Below are 21,024 nucleotides of genomic sequence, written 5' to 3' on the forward strand. Positions count from 1 at the left end.
AACCATTAGAAAATGTATCTTGCATAATATTGCCCCTTGGAATTAACTGTAGTGTCTTTTTGTCAGATTCCTCATTACCATTTACATCATAGTACTCTACTTTTTACATCGGATGCTGTTTTTTCCTTAAAATTAGATTTAAACCTCAGTTGCCCGTATTTAAAATGAAGATTTAGGCCCCGTTTGCATGACATATTCAAGCGAAAATAAAAACCTTTGCATTTTTTGCACATTGCCGTGTAAATGCAAAACTTCTCTGAAGCAAAAGTACAAAAACTATGCATCTTCACTTGAAACGTTATGTAAAGAGGACCCCAGTCTGATATTCGACCATGGATTTTAATATCCATGGTCGAATATCAGACTATTTTAATAAGAAAACTAACAATTTGTTGATAGATATATGGATATTTTTATAAGCTACTGTTCTGCTTTACATCAGTTTTTGATTTGTTTTTTTGTTTTTGTTGAATATGATTTATATCTTCAGCTTCAGTAAATACATACGTACACCTGTAGATGTCTGGAAAAGCCCTCATACTACCTCATTCTCTCTTTGTTTACTACAAGTCAGAACATTCATGATGAGCTCTGCTACCCAATAGGCTCACATTACTGATGCGTCTCAGCTGCTGCTTTCTGGTCTCACAACAATTGATCAAATGATATACATAATGGATTTATCACAAGTTATACACCAAAACCCAATCTGAGCAGTTGCTCAAGGACCCACAGTGGTGAGTTATTGACACTGGGATTTGAACCAGCGAGGTCTGCAGGCTGTTTCCAATACACGGCACTGTAAAGCAACAACCCCTTCATTCCCAAACCGAGAGAGGCTGGCACTGATCAGATATGCATCAGTGCAGAAGACTTGATTTAAAAATGATGAAATTACTCCACAACCCAAAAGCCCGTTGCATTTCCATCTGTCTTTCTGATAAGAGTTTAAAGAGTTTCTGAAATGAATTTAAAATGAAACTCATGAATACATCACTTTTTGTTGAGAAATGTTGGGGGAGGGGGATTAATTGAACCTGACTTTAGGTGAATAGATCAATAACAGACGCGGCTCAAATCCAAAGACGCGTCTCCTCCTTTGGAAACCGGCCGATCGTTCCATTTTCTCTTTGGCTTTATGAGCTGGATGACAAACAGTAGATTGATGTTTCTGCCCGAAACTTAACATCGACACCCCCCCACCCCTCACCCTGCCAGATCGCTGAAATGAGGCAACTTTTCATGTCTTTGAGGGGACTTGTGGGGGAGGCAGCACTCTGAGGACCCCATAAATATTGGATGCAGGATAAATGCAGGCCCATTTGATGATGAAACGGAGGACGTGTGAACGAGTTTAGCTCCGTGTCGTCACACACCAAACAGAGTGCCGGTGGAGAGCCTGGTGAAAGGACGCGAGGCCTGGCGAAGTGGACCTAATTAAAGGGATTTGGATCGTGCTTAAAAATGAATCACACTTCGCGGCGACACCAACAACACCGCTCGCCACTTCTCTAAATGGGCAGCTGGCAGGCAGACGGCTTGTCGGGCCGTTAAATACTCGCAGCAACATATGAATGAGAGGCCTGATTACTTTGTCGCTAATGACTCGCTGGCTCACGCACACACCGGGCCAGTGAAAATATGTCTGGGGGAAAGAGCTTCACTGCCGCCTCCAGTTCCTCCCATCATCGTCATCCTCATCATCATCATCGCCAACACAGAAATGATGATCCACAACTTTTTTTTTTTAAACCATTTGAAACAGAAAAAAAGTCAAACAACCACAGAGAAGCAACAGGAAATGGATTAATATGCAGCTTTAAAAAAAAAAAAAATCAGTAAAATTCAAATCAACACAAGTTTCTGTCCCAAATATTAAGTTCTCCTTTGCTACTATATCAAATACTTGCATCATACAATAAACTATCTAATAATTTTCTGGAATCTTTATTAATCTAAGATTCTGCCGCTCACTGAAGCAAATTATATATTTGTTATTAGGTAGAAAAGTTAAACAAAACCTATTTTCCCCACTGTGTCTGTCATAGTCGACGCTCACTGAGACAATCATTACTCCTACTTTGGGTTTTCCTTGGTGGAGAATTTGTTTTTGTTTTTTGTTTTTTTTTACAAATATTCTGGTTTCCTGCCACAGTTCCAGACTTGAGCAACTTTGAGTTTAATTAAAAGTGTATGGATGAAACATTTTTGGGGCAGTTTCTTAAACTCAATGAGAAAATTAATCATTTCTAAATGAACTAAATAAAGTCATTAATTTTTTTTTTTTTTTGTCCGTTTCACTAAATGTATTTATTTATTCAAGCAATAGTTTTGTCAATTTGTTAACTCTCTGCAAATTTCATATTCTCGGCTTATTTCCATAAAAGAGATTGTATTTTTCTCTCATGTGAACGCAATGCATTTCCATATTTAGCCAGTGGAGATAAGCTAAAGTTGGGGTGAAAAGAGAGGCGGCTGTTATGGTTTCATTCAACAAATCTAATTTAGGCAACCTCAGAGCAAAGACAGCTTAAATCCCCCCCCCCCCCTGTGATCTCTGGCGTGCTGGGATTTTCACACACAAGCGTCTTGAGGGTTTAGAGAGAATGTCCCTAAAACGAGAACACATCCACTGAGCGGCAGCGTTCTGGGACCAGAAGACCAAAACTCGACGACGATTTGGACAAACGTTGAAGGTCTCCAATCTCCATTTCCGCCGCTACATTCAGATATAAGAGTCAGAACTTGGCCCAGACATGAAAGCTTGGATCCATCCCGCTTCATGCCACTGCTGCTGTAAAATGTGTGGGAGATTTTCTTGGCACACTTTGGGCTAATTAGTATCAATTGAACATAATTTCTCATAAACACCACAGCCTACTAAATATTATTGCCCGGCCCATCCATTTATGACCACTGATTGATACTTCCAGTGAGGAAAACACACCTTGTTCACGTCGTCTTTCACATGATGTTGACTTCTCTGGACTCTGAAAGCATTCAGAGTCGCCAGAAGGCAGATCAAAACACACGCAGCAGAAAACCGACTTGCATCGTAGACGTCCAGTCCAAAGGTCCGTGTCAATATACACCAACATAATGTGAAACTTTTGTGTGAAACTATTCCAATGGGATCACTAGAAACCACAGATCTATGTCCGATGGAGTGTTACACTCCCGGTCAGGCTTGTTCCAGAAACGCAAAGCAGCATTGCCGCCATGATTACCGCAGATTACAAGTTACTCTGAACAAACTCACTGATACGGTAATTGTCACCTTTGTTCAGATGGTCCCAGGATGAGTTCATATGCTGTATATTATAAATAGTGGTGGACTGGTATAACAAAACAACAAATCCTTCTGGAATCCTCCTTCAGTCCACGGTGTCGTCATGAGCAGGTCTCCAGGTTTGTAGGTGATGGAGAGTGGCAGAACAGTATTGAATCAGTTTTAAAATCAATATTACCAGGATTGTGACCTATTTGGAGTTACAATAAGTCAAATTATGTGTCGAGTTTTGACCATATTTCTCCTCATTTTGCCTGTTTGCCACATTCACGGGGCAAATGCAAAGCCAAGTGTATTTGAATTTCTGGTTTCCACTAAGCAAAGCTGCAGGATATTGCCTCCACTCGCAGGCCATGCCTCCTCATTTCGTAGACCTCTCCGATTGCCTCTCTTGCACTGAGCAAATTTGCCATAAACTCTTAACGACCTGAGGAACGTAATTTGGAGAAGGGATTGGAATGTGATTAAAGCGAATTGGGTGAAGCCTCGGGTGATAGAGAACGTCTCAGAGAAGATGTTGGGATGCGAGCAGACATCTTAGTGAAAGGAACGGGAGGGGGAGGGGGGGGTAAAAAAACAAAAAAAACAACAACAACCACGGCATGGTTTAATTGTGTGAAGCCAGCGTGAGAGACGTCGCCATGAATTACGGCAACAGTAAACCACACGGGCACACTCGCAGAAAAGACATAGATTTACGTGTTTGCCATCTGCAAAACACGTACACAGTTAAAGCGCCGTTCCCTCTGCATATGAATCGAATCAAAAAGGAGAGCAGGGGCTTCTAAACTCGTTTATATGCAGATTCGGCTACGTCGAGGTGATGGAAAACAGCGCGTACGTGGAGGGGCGGGGGGGGGTAGGAAAAAAAAAAAAAAACCCCAACCCACTCGTGCTATTTTTAACCCTCAAACAAATACGATGTGGGATACACTAAAGCTGTTTTGCTCCCAACATGAACTAATGCTCTCTTTGTTGGTTGCTCTCCGCGCACTCATGGCTTTCCATTACACAGATTTGCAGGTAGCACAAAGGCTCAGGAAGGCGCTCCTTTGGAGTCTGTCATACACACGCCATTGTTCCGCGTCGCGAGGCGTGCGTCACGCTGTTGCCGTGTGATTGCGCCGTCTGGATGGGATACGGGGTTAATCTTCTCGCGCGAGCTTTAGTAACAGGTTATGCTGGCATTGAAAAGCCACTTGGCAGTGTTATACCTCCGCTCTGCAATTACGGTTTGTACAGCGTTTTCCGGGGTCTCTGAGTCTTTGTGCGTGCGTGTCAACACCAGAACGGCGGGGGGGGGGGTTTGGGGGGGGGCTCACATGACTCCTGTCTTGGTCTGAGCTCGTTCTCAGTATTCCTCTGACGGATGAGTGTGATGCTTCCTCCCTTAATCCGGATTCCTGTCGCTCTGCCTCACTACGTGGGCAGGTTGTGCCGTAGCAATGAGCTTTGTGCGTGTCGGAGTCAGATCATTATGGGATGCTACGGGGGGAGATTTCTATCTGGCAGCGCATCACCTTTGTTGGGAACGCAGCCCAAGTGGGCAACGTGGAGCAGCGCCGCCCCCCCCCCCCCCCCCCCAAAACTGCATGACTGCAGATGTTACAAGATCAGACAGAGGGGAGAAGATCTGTCTGGATCTGTGGTCTTCATGCATTTTCCTGCAAAATGCCTAAATATAAACTCATGTCATGCATTGATGAATCACAGTTGATTCACTTCCAGAGCCTGCCATGCACATGTTCAGGGTTTTAGGGGGGGGAAAGGAAAAAAAAAACACATGATGCATTAAGGCCCCGTTTCCATGACGTTTTCAAGGGAGAACGAAACATGTTCATTTTATTATTCATTTAGAGCCAACGAAAACACATTTGAAAAACCCTGCTACTATGCATGTGAACCGCTGAACCGCATGAGTCGATGGACAATAACAATGGTGGCTCTCCTGGGACTGAATATTGTCATTTTATATATATAATCTTTATTGCAGACACAGGTCCATATGAAACGAGAACATATTGGTACAAAGAGAAAAAAAAAGTTGAAAAATAAATTTAAAAAAAAGATGCAACATACTAAACTGTGCATATAAAAGAAAAATGTTTTAAAGCGACACATTTTTCTAAGTCACCTATATACAAATATACAACACTATGCATGTCAAAAATCATACAGACTATTAGATATTCCCCCCCCCCCGTTTGAGGACTTCTGCCACATATGACTCAGAACTATGTTTTTATTAAACTAAATACTGATAAGTGTCCATACATTGCTTTTATACATGAACACAAACACTTTTTTAATTACTGAACACTGACGGATGCCTACTCCCCATACAGACCCACCTTTCCTTCAAATCTGTTGCCATCCCTTTATCCTCTAACACAACACTGACCCTTTTTCTTTCCCTCGCCAGCTGGTTGCGGTTTATGAAGAGCAGGACCCTCACAATGGCGGCGACGGCACCAGCGCCAGCTCCACCGGCACGCAGAGTCCCGAGCCCTTCGCCGGCGAGGTGAGCTCGGCCTCGGCCTTCCAGCCGTACCAGCCCACCAGCGAGATCGAGGTCAACACCACGGCGCTGCGATCCAGTGAGTCCAGTGTCTTGACTTGTATCGCCGACAAAGTATTGTGGAAATATTCTACATAATACAAAAAAAATATCAACTCCAGCTCGATCGCTCTGAATGACTTCATAAAACCGAACTGGTCACTTATACATCAGGGATGCAGTTGACTTTGTTCAATTGTTGCCTGATGCAATGACATGAATTATAAAAAAATAGAATGACCGACACCTTCTGCATCATGCTGCATTTCCGAAGAATAGCAAGTGAGTTTATTGCTTCTGAAATGCAAAGCCTCAAACATCACAGACATAAACACTGGCATCTGCAAAGCAGGGACTTATTGTGGAAGACGAGCCGAACAAAGAGGAGGGAATCCAAATCGTATCCTGCTCTGATTGTTATCTTTAACTGCTGTACATTTGCTTATTTTCTGGTGCGAAGTTCAGGTAAACTAAAATTACAGCTCGGGGGAAATTGCCGTGGCCCGGGTAAAGTCTATATTGTTGTGAGTCGTCCGAGGCGCTGCGATGGCGGAGGAAAGACGGACTGATTACAGGCTGCCAAAACATATTCGATTGAGTGTGGATTTGACTGCGTGACACACTGGGGGGGGGGGGTGTAACTTTTTCGACTTTGTTCTTCAGCAGACTGTCCAGAGTCGGTTTTATCAGACATAGTCGAGGCGTCTTGTGCGTCTTCCAGACAGACAGGTAGAAACCAAGACAATGGGAAGAATTGAGACGCAGTGGGGTGTCCAGTCACGCATGAGAAAAAGCACACACACACACACACACACACACAAGTCAATGTGGCACAGAAGTTGCTGATGTCCACACACTCATGGGCCATGAAGTGGAACCGGCGAGCTGATGTGGGCCTGTCTGATACTTCAAAGGACATCTAAGACATTTCGCAGTCGAAACTCTGCAGCACACGCAGACAGGCATGGACCGACACACTCCTGCACACCAGTGAACTGTGGACTTTACTCTCCTGCTTTGACACTGGTGGAGATTTATGTAGATTGTTCTTGAGAGCAGGTCTGTTCGACGGTGAATTTGCACAGTCCAGGAGTTTCCAGTGAGTCTATCAATATCTTGTGGAGTACTATATGGAGGCAACGGGATTTTATGGCCGTCGGACCTTTCAGACACAAGACAACTCAGTGTTTTACAAGGAAGTGAAGGAAATACATTAAAATTAAGTGATTAAGAAAGGCATGGAATAGAAATTAAAGGATGTAAAATGTATTATTTAATGCATCATCTTGTTTCTTCCGACTCTGAAACACATGGTAAACTTTTTCCTGAGGACCTCAGGGGTCTAAATGTTTCATATTCTCCAAGTAAATCTGAGAGGCGTTTAGGCCCGAGACCATTCAAAGCTTTTTGGAACAGAAGGGAGATTTTGAAGTGGATCCTTTGACTCGCAGGCAGCCAGTGATGAGATTGAAGCTCAGGTGTAATGTGCTCCTCCCTCTTTGTGTTGCTGAGGTGTATGAAGGGAAATGTACTGCGAGCGGAAAAAGTAAAAGGCCACTGCATATTTTTCTTTGAGATTTTTTAAATGAAAAGTGCTTTACTCTATATATATATAAAATGTATTATTATCGGATTTTGCAACCAGAATAACCAGAACAAGTCTGACTCTGTGTGCAAATTAAAGAGACTGCTCTGTCAGAGTGACGAAGAACTGCTCGCTCTCCACCGATACCACCAGGGGGCAGTGTCACAGTCAATCCGCAGCCGTTTCTTCCACAGAAAAGGTGATTGAGACAGGAAGTCGAGCAGACCTGGCTGACACACATCTGACTCCGGCCACTATCCTCCCATCGTCCTCCCAACGCTCTGTCTCTCTGCTGCAGTTGCATAATGGACATTGTAGTATTTCCTCCTGAACCGATGCATAAAAATACTTTGCAGACAGATTGATTGATTTTAAGCAGACGCTTGACGAGAATTGCACATTCTGCACAGTCACGGTTTGAGCGAGGGCTGTACCGAAGCAGTGGAAGGTTGCAATAAAACACTCCAAGAGGAAGTGCCGGTGGTGAATAATGCAGCAGACCCTGCATAAGTGTGGTTTTATGACTTGGTAAATATTGTTTTTGTCTTGATCTTGGACCTCGAGCCAAACCCCAATGCTTTCAATGGCCTGGTTTAAATTACACGGCGTGCAGCCAAGGGAAACTAAAGAAATCATCTCACTCAACAGAACTTACCCCGTTTATGTATAACACCACCTCTTACAGCAGAGTGGAGTATATAGGTAGTCGCATCTGTAAAGCGCAGCGCAAAGTAACATATCGTCTGGTTCGTGGTCAGTTCTCGAATTTTTTTAGTTCTGTTTACATAAACATGGTATAATGTGAGCAGACTGGTGTGTGAGACGTTTGCAGTTTTTGACATACGTTATTACCGAGAAGATCATCATTCATCCGGCAGACGAGTTCGGCTTGTGGAGAGACACATTCTCATTTGGGACACGATGAGATGAGCTCTGTCACAATTGTGTTTTTTCAAGATATCTTACAGTTGCGTAACAAATACGGTTCCATCAGATCCCAGTCGGCTGGACGTTGCATGTTGGTGCGGATTTTTCACAACTTAGATGAAAATCCGGTTCTGGTCTTTTACTGTTCGCATAAGCTGCTGAAAACGATTATTGACGCCTTTCTCTCGTCCTCCAAACATTTAATTAAAGTACAAAAGTACAAACAGGATCTATCCATGCAGGTATTAACACTTTAGGTTTTCTTTCCATTTGTACTTGCATCACGACTGCATTATTTTCATATAATTTGTAATATCTGAGACTACAGCTAATGAAACGCCCCCACAAACACATCTTCAGTGCGTCCTGGGCATCATTGTAAATAATATATCTTAGATTGTGATGAAGAAGAGCTGATTGCTTCCTACTCACGGACATAATGAGTGACGATAAGTGTGTGTTTGTGTGTGTGCGTGTGGACAATGGTGTGTTGTTTCCAGGATATGTTTGGACCTTGAAGGCTCAGCAGCACACTGCGCCCGTTCAAGTTGTTGTTTCCACTCCAAAGAGCACTTCAGAGGTTGCTTGATTTTTGAGCGACGGGATGCGTCCTCCAGTCGGACGGGGCGAGACAGACGGACGGGCGGGGGTCCCTCCAGAGCGGCAGACCGGCGAGTTACCGGCAGAGACGTTGCCTATCAGACATCAAAGTGTAGCAGTGGCGCCCTCGGCAGTGTGCTGTGAGGCAGAGAATTATGGCTTTTAAAAATCATCGTCTTTTAGAGCCATATTGATTGTTTTTTTTTTACCCCCCCCTCCTGCAATTCCCAAAGTACCAAACTCCAGTTTCCTCAAACCCCCCCCCCCTTCTTCTTTTCGCCTCTGCCTTGGAAGCCGGTTTTAGATTTCCGTGCTCACGTGTGCCACGCAGGTCAACCTGCTAATAATTGGATTGGAGATGAGATGTAAATTACAATAATGAATGTAATTTTCCCGTAATTATACGGACGCCGGCGCTGCCTCTGCCTCCACGTCGCACTACATTCTAATCTTTGTGAAGTGAGAGAAAGCATTTGAAACTTTAAATTAGTGCAGGATCTTTTAAATTGAACATTCTGCTTTCACCGCGGTTCATCCGTGTGAGTCTTCACTCTTACGACTTCTTCATGATGTCTTCAGACGTTGTTTTGATTGTCCCAAAAGAATAAGAGCCTCTGATAGGAGTAAAGCAATTACCTGCATTGTATTCTAATTAAGTTCACACAATGTTTCAAGTGAAAACTAATTTTTGTGTTTTTGGAAAGTTTTGCATTTACACAGCAAAGTTTTAAAAACCATGTACGTTTCCACGGAAACGACAGAGCTCTGAAAACTGAGGTGCCTCTCACCCGCTTTGTACGGGACATTTTTCACAGTTTTATGAGAATTATTCAGAAACGGATTGATGTTAACGTCCCAAAATGAAATTGATTGGTCCTTGGATGGTGACAAATCATCCCGTGAAGATTTCATGCAATTCAGGTGAAAGTTTTGCGAAGAGTTGGTTACATAGTTCTTAACACAAATGGCAAAATTTTGAATTTAGACATTTTCTATCACTTTTTGAATTATTGAATTATGAGTTATGAATAAATGCTTTTTTGTGTGTGATTCAAGTTTAGGTCTTATCACCCAGTGAATGTGTTGATGTTCAGCTATTACAAGCCCTCTCAGAAGTTTATGACGCTTATAATTGTCCGCTGTGAATCCGAAAGCGTCAGTTTTGGAACCCGTGTTGTTAAAAGCTTAACTTCATGAGCACTCATTGATGGATGTGAATCACCTTCAGGTATTCAAAAAAAAATAAAAGCGCCATCCAAACAGATCACACACATTTTCACCAGCGTTCCATCGGAGTTTCTCCTTGAACTCGACTTTCAGGGATATGCCACGGCTCATCGATTACGCCTTCACAGAGAGGACCTTTATTTTTATTTTCAAGATACACAATCAGGGAATCGGAGAAGCTCGAGTACCACGGGCGGAGGTTAAAACTCGCTGACATTGATGTGGAGTGGCTTTTAAACACTAACAGATGATCACAGTGATTGCAGTGATACTTAGATGATCGACCCCCCCCCCCCCCCCCCCCCCCCCCCCCCCCACACACACACACACACACACACACAGGCAGCTCAAACCGAAATATCTTGCAGTTGGTCCATTTATAACACAAAGTCTTTATAACTTTCAGGCTGGCAGTGTGATGACAGATTCCTCCGGTGACCTGCTCCTCCAGTGAATTTCTCCCTCTGACTTTGGTCGTTGGAGTTGGTGCTCACGATGGGCGGGGGGGGGGGGGGGTTTGCTGGGACGTCATTAGAGAGATTGCCTGCGAGGGTGTGCAGGGGGATGACACCTTCAAAGAGGAAGGCCTTCATCTAATCAATTTGGCTTAGAGGCTCCCGGCCACCAGCCAAGGCCGCATAAAAGTCACTGCAGGCGAGGGGACGCCGCCGAGCGACGCTCTGGCAACCCACAACAACGGCACATGTGGTGGTTCACTGTGTCACACATCATCGTGGTGCCCTGTCTGCACAATGACATGTTCAAGGGAAAACGGGAAAACCTTCGGTCCTTTTACACGGCAAATGGAAACGGTACTTTTTGGAAACGGCTCGCAAGGTGGAATTTTTTTGAAAATGTTCCAACTCTGCGGAAACGGGGGCGGAAAGCGGTCCGGCTCTGTCTCTTTAACGTTGTGACTGTGAATCGTGGCCGTAGTTAATAGTTCTTGTTTTTTTCGTCGTTTTTTTTTCATCGTTTCGGCCGTTTTCATGGAAACAAAGATTATTTTTGAAATGTTGCCATGCAAATGTGACCCCTCTGAAACAAAAATGCAAAAACGATGCATTTTTCACTTGAAACTTTAATTGTTTAAACATAAGCTTCCTTTATTTGTTTGGTTTTTTTGGGAGGGGGGGCGGGGCAATGGTATGGACGAGCTGGAACCAGCAGGCGGCAGTAGTGCAACTTCAAACCCAATTCAAAAGGAAAAAGGTGACAAAAGGGACAAAAAAGCTGCTGATAAGAGAGAGAGGGAAACAGTCATCAGGGACAAAGAGAGCCGTGGGAAACCGTGACGATAGATGGAACCGGCGGATGGCGGTGATGCAACTATATGGATGCAAACCGCCGTTTGAAGAAGCAGAGTCTGAATAAAGTCAGCCGCCCTGCAGAACCATGTGAAATATTCACTGAGCATCTTTTCTTCAAGATCTTCATCTCAGTGTGACGCTTCAGAAACGGACTTGTCTCCCTGGTGGACCCCCCCCACCCCTCCCCCCCAACGGCTTTGGGTGACTTCTAAAATCAGTGATTGCCTTTTATAGATAAAGCAGCAGGTTTAGTTGTGGAGCCACATGCAGCTCTGCCCCATGGTGGGAGCAGATCCGTATCTGTCTCGTCTACTGTCCCTCCCTCTCCAGGACCGCCTCCATTATCTCTCCCTTCAGCAGTGGACAGGTAAAGCTGGGGGAATTTTTTTTTTCTTCTTTTTTTTGATCGGTGGAATCAGAGGTGATAAGAGCAGCGGTAAATGTCAGTTGATTGCGCCAGTCTTGCTCATTCAACCGCCTCTTACCGTGACCCTTCCCATCATTTCTCTCATAAGTTTTGGAAATCTGTGGGAAAAAAGTTATTCAAAAGGATTTTCTTTGAGATTTAACTGGAAAAACGTGCCAGTCGGAGCACGGTAGCAGTCCTCACCCGGTTTTATCCTCACAGGCCATGAAACCTTTCAGAGATGGACCGTCATTTCCCAACAGGAGAGCTTGAATTTTCTGTTTGTTCCTTTATTTTCTTTTTTTTTTTTATGACTCCTGGAAGAGGTGATGAAATAGCCTTTATAAAGACTTTGTTTCACTCTCATCCCCCGCAGAGCCATAACACTATCCATCATCATGACATTTGTCATGACAGGCTTATCCTCTCAACCAACCCAGCATGAGAATTGAGCCTTTATTTAGCTCCGATTCAGACGGAAAACTAGTTAAAAGGGTTATTAATGCATAATAAATACTGTTGTATATAGCTATTTGCACTTCTGTGAAGTTACATAAAGTTATTCATGATTTACAGATTGTAATTAATGCAAAAACAAAAAAAAAGGTTAAATTCAGCGGAATAAAATAAGGCATTAAGAAAACAAAAGTGCATTTAATTAAAACAGGTCAACAAATCGTTACGGATTTCAAATTAAGTTGAGAGCAATGCATATAGAATGTAATCACTGAACTCCAGTTTGAAGAGAAACTCGTTTTATTGTCAACTCACTTTACAAATCCATGCTTTTGCGTCGCCGTCGCCCTTCGTGGACCCACTCGTCTCCCTGCCGGTCGCCATCCAGGGCCTCTCCAGCGGCGTGCAGCGCCTCTCCGCCTCGCGTCCGCGTCGAGCACGCACTCGGCAGAGAGGACGTGGCAAGCCCGTCGTTAGCGAGCTGAAAGCACTTTGAAGCCCCGCCGGTCCTTGTGAGACTCCGAGCTGCCTTTCTCCACCTGCGTTAGTGGAGAGGCTATTAGTTATGTCAACTCTTAATCATACTCACACTTGCAGTGGGAGGGGAGGGAGCGCCTGGCCAGGCTGGGTCTTTAAGCTGCAGAGGAGTGGGCGTTCACTGGGAATATTACTCATAAAAACACTCGTACTGTCATAATATCATCCACAGCTTATTATAGCTAATTATTGCAACTGCGGGCGCGGCTAAATGTTGAAGACAGTGTTTTGGTAATGAAGTGTGCAGCGCTTGGAGTGTTAAAAAAAATCTCCACTCAGCACTGCTGGGAATGTGCTACCGGTACTGTTCCTATTATTACTTCTGCCAGGGTCCCAATAAAGCTGTAGCGAGACAGCTGAATCACGCGGAGGCCCGTGTTGTTCGCTGGGTGTCTCGTCTGCTTTATTGCTTCCCGGGTCGGGCTGAGAGCGGCTCTCTGGGTCACCGGTGTCGCTCTTAAAGCAGCAAAGAGCTCGATTAGGACACCGAGTCGTTTACGCTTTGTGACTCGTGGGAACGCCGCCGTAACCCAGTGACGGAGATCATGGGAAGTGAGCCAGAGTTTGTTTGGTCTGACTCCGGTGTCACCTCGGTACTCGCGGACACTCAGCAGAAGGATTTTCTGGCAGAATTATGTGTCTGCCTGCCACCGTGTGAAATATGGTCCGTCCATTCCACTTCTGACTTCCCGCAGGACCTCGAGCCGCAGTTTGTTTATCTGCTCTATTTATGTCTGGTCGGGATGCGTTTTGCTTGTGATGGACTTGCCGAGAGCAAAATCCTAAAAAAACCAAAAAAAAAAACCATTTTTGCTGAGTAAAGCTCTGTTCGCACGACGTTTTCCAGTTAAAACTAAAAACCTTTATTGTGTTTTGGGTGTCTCGTGCACTGCAAATAAGAGTAGCCCAAATATAAGATAGAAACAGTAAATTTGAGAAGAAAGTTAAGACAAGTGAAATTATCTATCCATTTGGCGAGTAAATTTCGAACAAGATTTTTAAATCTAAAAAATAAGATTATACTGCAAAATTAAAGACAAAAAACAAGTGAAGTTTTGAAACAAGCCAAATTATCATTATCACAGAATGTTTGTGCAACGTTACAGCGAGCCTTCAGAATCTATCACCTTATATCACCTTGAGAAAATGTAAGCTCATTTAGAGGTTTTGTATTTATTTATGAATTCACAAGAAAGACACTCAAAATCATTCGTTTTTTTCTCATTTTCAGTTTTCTTTCATCTCCACATCATTCTGCGACCATGTGAGAATACAATCAAAATGCAAATAAAGTTTCAATCACATTTATTAAAGGCATTACTATATATCTGAAACAGGTTTTCAAAGATATAGGATTTACGTTTCCCTCTCGAAGATATGAAAAGAAAGGATGTAATTGGTTCTCAGCCATCGTTCTCCTCAATCCCGGGTAACCTCACAAAGTTTTTCCTTCGTCAAATAGAACTGTGAAACATTGCTTTTCTTTTCTTTTCAGTGCCCTCTCTTTGTTTCAAAGCTGTTTCGGCTTCATCACTGCAAAACTCGCGATAATTACAATGATTATACTTGAGAATAATTAGCATAATTGTGCATGCTTTCATGCCTATTCACAATATTTCAAAGCACCAATTTAACTCCGAATGTATAAAAATCAGCAGGAATCGTATAGTAAAGGCCTCTGAGGTTCATTTACATTGTGTGTGTGTGTGTCTGTGTGTGTGAGAGAAACTTAAAGAGGGTCAGACTTGGCCGAGGGCGATAGATCCCTCTCCCAACATAACTCAAAAAAAAAAAGAAGAGATTATCAGGTGTTTAGCATCTCTTTGTCTCCAGGCTTTTCGTCCCAGTGGGCCTGAACACAGCCCCCCCACCCCCCCCCCCCCACCCCCACTCACCTCATTAGTCCTTTTTGTGCCGCCTCCCACTCCGACACATCAGCCTCTCCCTTTGTCTCCCAGCAGTGGAGGTCACCTGTACGATTAGTCCGCTTCACAGCACAAATGTGGGGAACGCGAGCAGCCACACGTGGGTGGGAACGCAGGCCCGGCACAGACAGGTGTTTATCAGCACGTTGCCAATTCGCAACGTGGGAGCGCTGTTAAACGCATACGTAGAAGAGGGCGGGCTGATTGTTTCAAGTGTTCACAAACGAGTGCACACAGCCGCACTGCATGCAAATGTCAACATTAGGGATGCGCGTACAGTTGAAATGCAGATTCAGTGAATTGCCGTCTTCCTAAAAGTAGGCTTATGTTCAATATATCACATTCTTTGTGTTTCTATTCAATTTAAAATTAGATTTAAATGCCTCCCCTCAGCCATATCATTGAGCAGCACAACCTGTCTTTCAGACTCTATGCAGACGACACACAGGTCTACTTTACCTTCCAATGAGCTGCTTTAGTTTACGGTTTTATTAGTTACAAATTGTTATCCAACTTGATTAATCCAAAACCGAAAGAATCCTGCTGTGTCCCTCAAATCTCACCACTTTTATAGACGACTCACTCCCTCAAATGTCAAAGAATCAATCAGAAACCTTTTTATCATCTTTGACTTGAAGCTTTTGTTCCATCTGCCCTTTTAATTGGATATCTGGTCATGTTTCTTCCAGCTTGGTTCCTGGAATTCACTCGTCACTGGTTTGCATGACAACTGCTTTTACGGAATGGTTCAGAATTCAACCTGTAGTTTTTGGTGGTTGTCATCACATCAATGGAATCTTAACTTTCTCGCACTGGTTTTCTGTCCATTTTAGACTTTATTTTAAAATGATAATCAGTTTGCCAAGATTTAAACCGTATTCTGTCCAAGACATTGCTGACTCAATATGAGCCATTGTGCAGATTCAGATCCTCGGACAGGAACGTCCCAGAAATCAAAGTTGAAAACCAAATGTTTCTGGAGGCGAGACTGATTTCTCTCCTCCTTTTTAGCCTTGTTTTGTTTTTTTTGAGACACTCTGTCTCACAAACTAAAGACATGCTCCTTATGGGAATTGGTGAACGTAAATGCTGTCTGTTTGACTCTTCTTTTTTATTCTATGTTTGCTTGGTGACAGACTGGCAAGGTGCCCAGTGTGTATCTTGCCCTTCATCCAGTGTTAGTTGGACGAGGCTCCAGCATTCATGACTTTGACTTGGATAAAAACACTCATAGAAGATGGATGGTTTCTTTAATAGGGAGAATCGATTGCTTGTGTTGGACACAAAACAAATGCCGATTTTTAAAAATTCTTTTGGTGCACTCACCAACACTATTCGCTCAGTTCGTCACAGTGCAGAAAAAAATTACAGTTAAGTGGTAAGACAGTATGAAGTGTTTGGGAAATGGGATTAACCTCATCCAAACTTGTCTTCTGTGGGACACTGATCCATCTTTTTTGGCCAGAGCTACTGGAAATCTTTCTTGCCCCAACTCTCCTACCTCCTGTTTTTCATCAGATCCTCACCGATACCGTCGTCCCCTGAAAGTGCGGTGGAAATCCCAGAGCACTCCCCCTTTCTGCCACATTTCCATCTTTCCCAAACCAAACATGATCTCCCTCGGATTACTTATTTTGGCCCGCGATCCCATGCTTTGATCGTCGCAAAACATTTAAAAAGGCCATTCTCTTGAAGCTTTCATATGAGGACGTTTGTATGATATAAAGCTAAATTAATTTGACAGTTTACAGCAGCCGCTCGGCGGACTTCCCATGCCACTCGGCGACCACATGGCGGTATATTTAGCCGAGCTTCTGGATTGTTTATGAGCGACTTCATCCCCTGTTTTTCCCAGAGATGCCAGTAGTGATTATTTATACAAATGCGCCTTGTGAGCCTTTAATATCTCTTCAGGAAACACTTGAAGGGAGAAAAGTCATTAACCAACAGTCATATGCGAGAACTCGTGAATCTCTCTGATCCATTACAGATTTGTGTTTTCTCCTCGTGAATTTTCATTCCTATTAACAGCACTTCATTGATCTCTATCGGAACAGTCGTCTTCCATTTGCAGCTCTGCTGGTCAGACGGCAGTCGGCACAGGAAAACACCCCGAGGCCCGTCTCATTTCTCAGCGTCTCTCCCCAGTGGTGCACGTGACGGTTGATGGTGGGTTTTTTGGATTTCCTGCCCACTTACTGAAGCCAGCTGGGCCCAAATTGTCTTTGTCATGTGGAGTTTTGTGAAGCAGCAGAGATCAAACCCACTTCTTGCCGAGTCGCAGCATCGAAGGCACGAGGCCTCGGGAGAGGGTGAAGCTCACTGGAAGAGCTTTTCACTGCACATCAGTTAAATTCTGGGTTCATTCCTGATACACTTATGTCATGATGCTTTGTGCGAAACCTGGTGCAACACTTAACTTGGATCATATAATTGAAACTACGGCTGGGATATAATGAGTTTGATTTACCTCGGGAGCAGTGTTTCAAATTGAGATGGAAAGCACTTAACATACATAGAACAACTAAAACTCTTGACTCAGCCAGCGCCGCTTAACGTCTTGGTCTTGGCTGGGTCACATGGTCTTGACTACAGGAGTACTGAGGGGCATAGCCATCATGGACATGCTTCTTTGTTCTTTTTCTTGCTGAAAATAGTTTCAAAAGACATTGGCCATACGTTTGAAGCAGAGCTTTTTTTGACACCAGCAGTCTGACTGTTCTCACAGTCTGGAAGGATGAGCCCCACCTCCACCTCCAGTGCATTAAGACATTGGGTCTGACATCTCTTTGAAATACTTTTACATAATGTTGGTTTGTTCAGTCGGACAAGCGCCGGTGTTTGGTTGGAAGCTGAACAGACGGATTGAGGTTTCATTCCACTCGTTTGTGGATCCAAATGGCAAACGTCACACTGTTATAAATCACATTTTGCGATTGATTTGAATCCACTCATGCCTAATAGACGATAGAATATGTGACCAGAATCGGCCAGATTCAACCCAGAGGAAAGATAATACAACAATATTTTCTAACTCCCTAAGAGTGAATAATTTTATAAAGTGTCAGCAGTCAAACAGCGACTGGGCTCACCTACAGTTTCAGAGGTGAAACGGCTTCCAGAGAGTGACACGTAGACGCGAGGCCAACGTGTTTCGATCACAAAGCACACAATCTTCCAATGCAGCAAAGAATTGAAAAGAGCCGGCGAGTGTCCACCTCGGCATGACGGCACAATGTCAAGAGGCCTCACCCAGTCTTCAAAGGTTCCCCCAGATGGAAATATGTGTGCGTGTACAATCCGGGGCAAAACGAGGGAACCTGAGGAAGTGTCATGCTTCCCAGGCTGTGATCGCTGCCCGAGGACTTCTGAGTGCAGTTGCTTTTCCATTTCATCACTCGGTACACCTCAGTGTGGGCTCCAGCTGAACTCAAAGTGTTGGAAAGTTTTGACGTTAGCTGAGATTATTCATAGTTCTCATCAACAAGAAACTCCGGAAACTTAGGCAACGCCTGCACATGAATCTATTTTCTTAAGATGTTCAACAACAACAACAAAAATCCAACTATTTCTCCTTGAAATCCAACGTGGTGCTGCATCTTACTTTTTAATATGGCTCCACCCTTCAACTTGAATTTAATTCAGTTATCTACCTTTCCCAACTCACAATATATTTTGTCAGTTTTGTTGTAAAATTACACCATTAAGCATAAAGAATAGTTTATTATTATACATACCAGCATTTACCAATTACCTGTATTGTTCCAATGCTGCTGCGCAGGCAATAACCCAGCGAGACGTAGATTTTTATTCTCTCTCATCATCCCCTGCTCAGAATGTCTATAAAAACCTCATGTGCTTTCATAAAACTTGGTGACGGATCAGAGGAAAGCGTATCTGTGGCACATCAAAAAAGCATCTGTTTTCAAGGATCTTTTTATTCAGGTTTTTCTAAAACAACTCGAAAGTTCAGCGTGGCGCGCAGACCTGCGTCGAGTCGTCTTCCCTTTTGTTTTCGTCTCAAACGTATGCTCTGCATTAGCTCTTCAGTATGAAAACCTCTCCGACCTCGCGGAAGCTGCCGCTCAGAGGCTCTCGTCATTTAGGCCCCGTTTACACAACGACTTACAGGAAAGCGGAAGAACCACGTTGTGTTTCAGGCGTTTGTTTACATGACAGCGGCGCTCAGAGCCTCTGAAATGGCAGCTTTGAGAAAATGGCTCTCAAGGTGGAACCTTTTGAAAATGCTCCGTGGAAACCAGGTCAAATGTGTAATTTTTTAATTAATTTTTTTATTTTAAATGTATATGATGTCTTTGCTCAGTCAATGAAAACTGCTTTTGTGTCTGTGTGGTTTCATTACGAAACAAAACAGCACCAACTCATGGCCCGGCATGCTAACCGTTTCCAAAACGTTGCCGTGTAAACCTTCAACTTTTCCCCAACACAAAAACGCAAAATCAATACTCTTTCGCTTTTTCCCCACCACATACAGATTATTTTGATTATAAGCATCCAAGCAAATTTTATTTAATTTTTTTCAATATTGCCAAATCTGTAAGATTTCCCAAACTATGAATGAATCTGACCTGTTGTAACAAAAGGGAAAGCCTGTCACTTGTGTTCAGCGGCGTTTCTAAAAATAGGTGCGCGAACTGGTTTAGCCACGCTAATTACAAGATTTGCACACAGTAACTCAGCTGGCGTTGGGCGCAGACTGTCAACAGTTGGCTGTTAGCAGGATGGAGGACGGAGAAAACTGGACTTTCAGCAGTAAGTAAACATGAACACCTTGGTGTGACTGACCGCTGCGGAGTCACGTGTGCAGTTAGATGATAATTACAATTTATATCAATATGATTCAAGTCATTATCTCAAGAGAGAAGATGCAGCTTGGTGTGTTTGTCGCAGTTAAGTTACTTTAACACTGGTTTTCTTTTGTATCTTGACGATGTGACCGGTAGCATGACAAATCAAGTATTTTAGACCCACAAAACATCCACTTAACTTATTCGGGATGAGATAAAATAGAATTTAATTGGTCTTCTATTCCGTCAAGATGAGGTGACATAGCATACTGAAGCCACGCCTCATCTTGTGTTGAGAATAAAAGAAAACCAACTCGGTATGAGAGTCTTTGCTCGTATATTTTTATTAAAACACGATCCTCCTTGTTTTTTGAGATATACTGACTCCCACGAGTCACGATCTCAGTATTGAAATTGTCTTGCACGTCTATCTTTTTTTTTTCTCCCCTAAAATGATTCAGGTTTCTGCTGTATTTCACGCTCCGACACAAGCGAAGCTGATGAAACTCGTCTGCTGCTTTGAATTCAGATTCCAGATGGCAGAAGAGGTTTGATGAGGAGAAGCCTGCATTCACTTAATCATGAGCAGCTTTGATTTTTTTCTTTTTATAATTTTCTTTTAGATTTTTCGTAACCGAACTGAATCCTTAAAATCCGAGCCGCCCGCTGCCTCCTTGCCCGTGACATTTTCAGGAGCGGGATTTTTAATCGTGAGCGACTCGGCCACGTATCGAGCTGAGTGAGATTTATGGCCCCTTTTCACCAGGAGCCTGTTCCTCCGGACCGGCGGTAATGGAGAGACACACAAAGTGGTGTTTACACGGAAGGTGCTGCCGCGGTCCTGTTTCTGGTGCCGGCTGAGAGCTTGTTTGGTTTGTTGATTAGCCGCTCTCAGGAGGCCTCGCTATGAAAGAGAGTCTCTGTGAGTCTGGCGTGGGGCGGGATGGAGACGCTGTGCCGCTGCCGAACTCCGTCTCGTAGGTGGTTGTGACTTCGTTTGTGGAATGGATTGAGCATTTTGAGGCGGCAGTATTTACTTTGACATCATTTCACATACATGATGGCAGTCATTGTTAGGTTTACAGTGTGTAAAGAGATCGTCAGAAACCTCCGTCGTGTTTTGGATGTCGGTTTCCATGACAACAGGGCTCGTAGCCATCGAAAACGCTCAACTCTTTCCCAGTGGAAACGGGGAAAAAATGCAATTTTCGGATCGTCCTCCCAACTCCCGTCTCCATGGAAATGGAAGAAAACACAACTTTTTGAAAACTGTCCATCTTCATTGTAACAGCCGAAAATACAAATTGTTGATAACGATCTGACTCCCGATGAATGAGAGAGAATGCAACTTTTTGAAAACCTCCATCTCCATGAAAACGGGAGAAACAAGCGACTTC

General features: G+C 43.6%; 1 protein-coding gene across 1 annotated transcript in view; it reads left to right on the plus strand.

The window, feature by feature from the left end:
- LOC308144074 (partitioning defective 3 homolog) overlaps positions 1-21,024 on the plus strand; it is a gene marked incomplete at its 5' end in the record, with an annotated part of 381,275 nt that overhangs the window by 111,011 nt on the left and 249,240 nt on the right. Inside the window, one exon of the mRNA XM_080515105.1 lies at positions 5,712-5,886. Coding sequence (XP_080371231.1) covers positions 5,712-5,886 — 175 coding nt within the window. The remainder of the gene's footprint in view (positions 1-5,711; positions 5,887-21,024) is intronic.

The sequence above is a fragment of the Blennius ocellaris genome (genome assembly GCF_963422515.1).
Source record: "Blennius ocellaris genome assembly, chromosome: 19".
NCBI classification, from domain to species: domain Eukaryota; kingdom Metazoa; phylum Chordata; class Actinopteri; order Blenniiformes; family Blenniidae; genus Blennius; species Blennius ocellaris.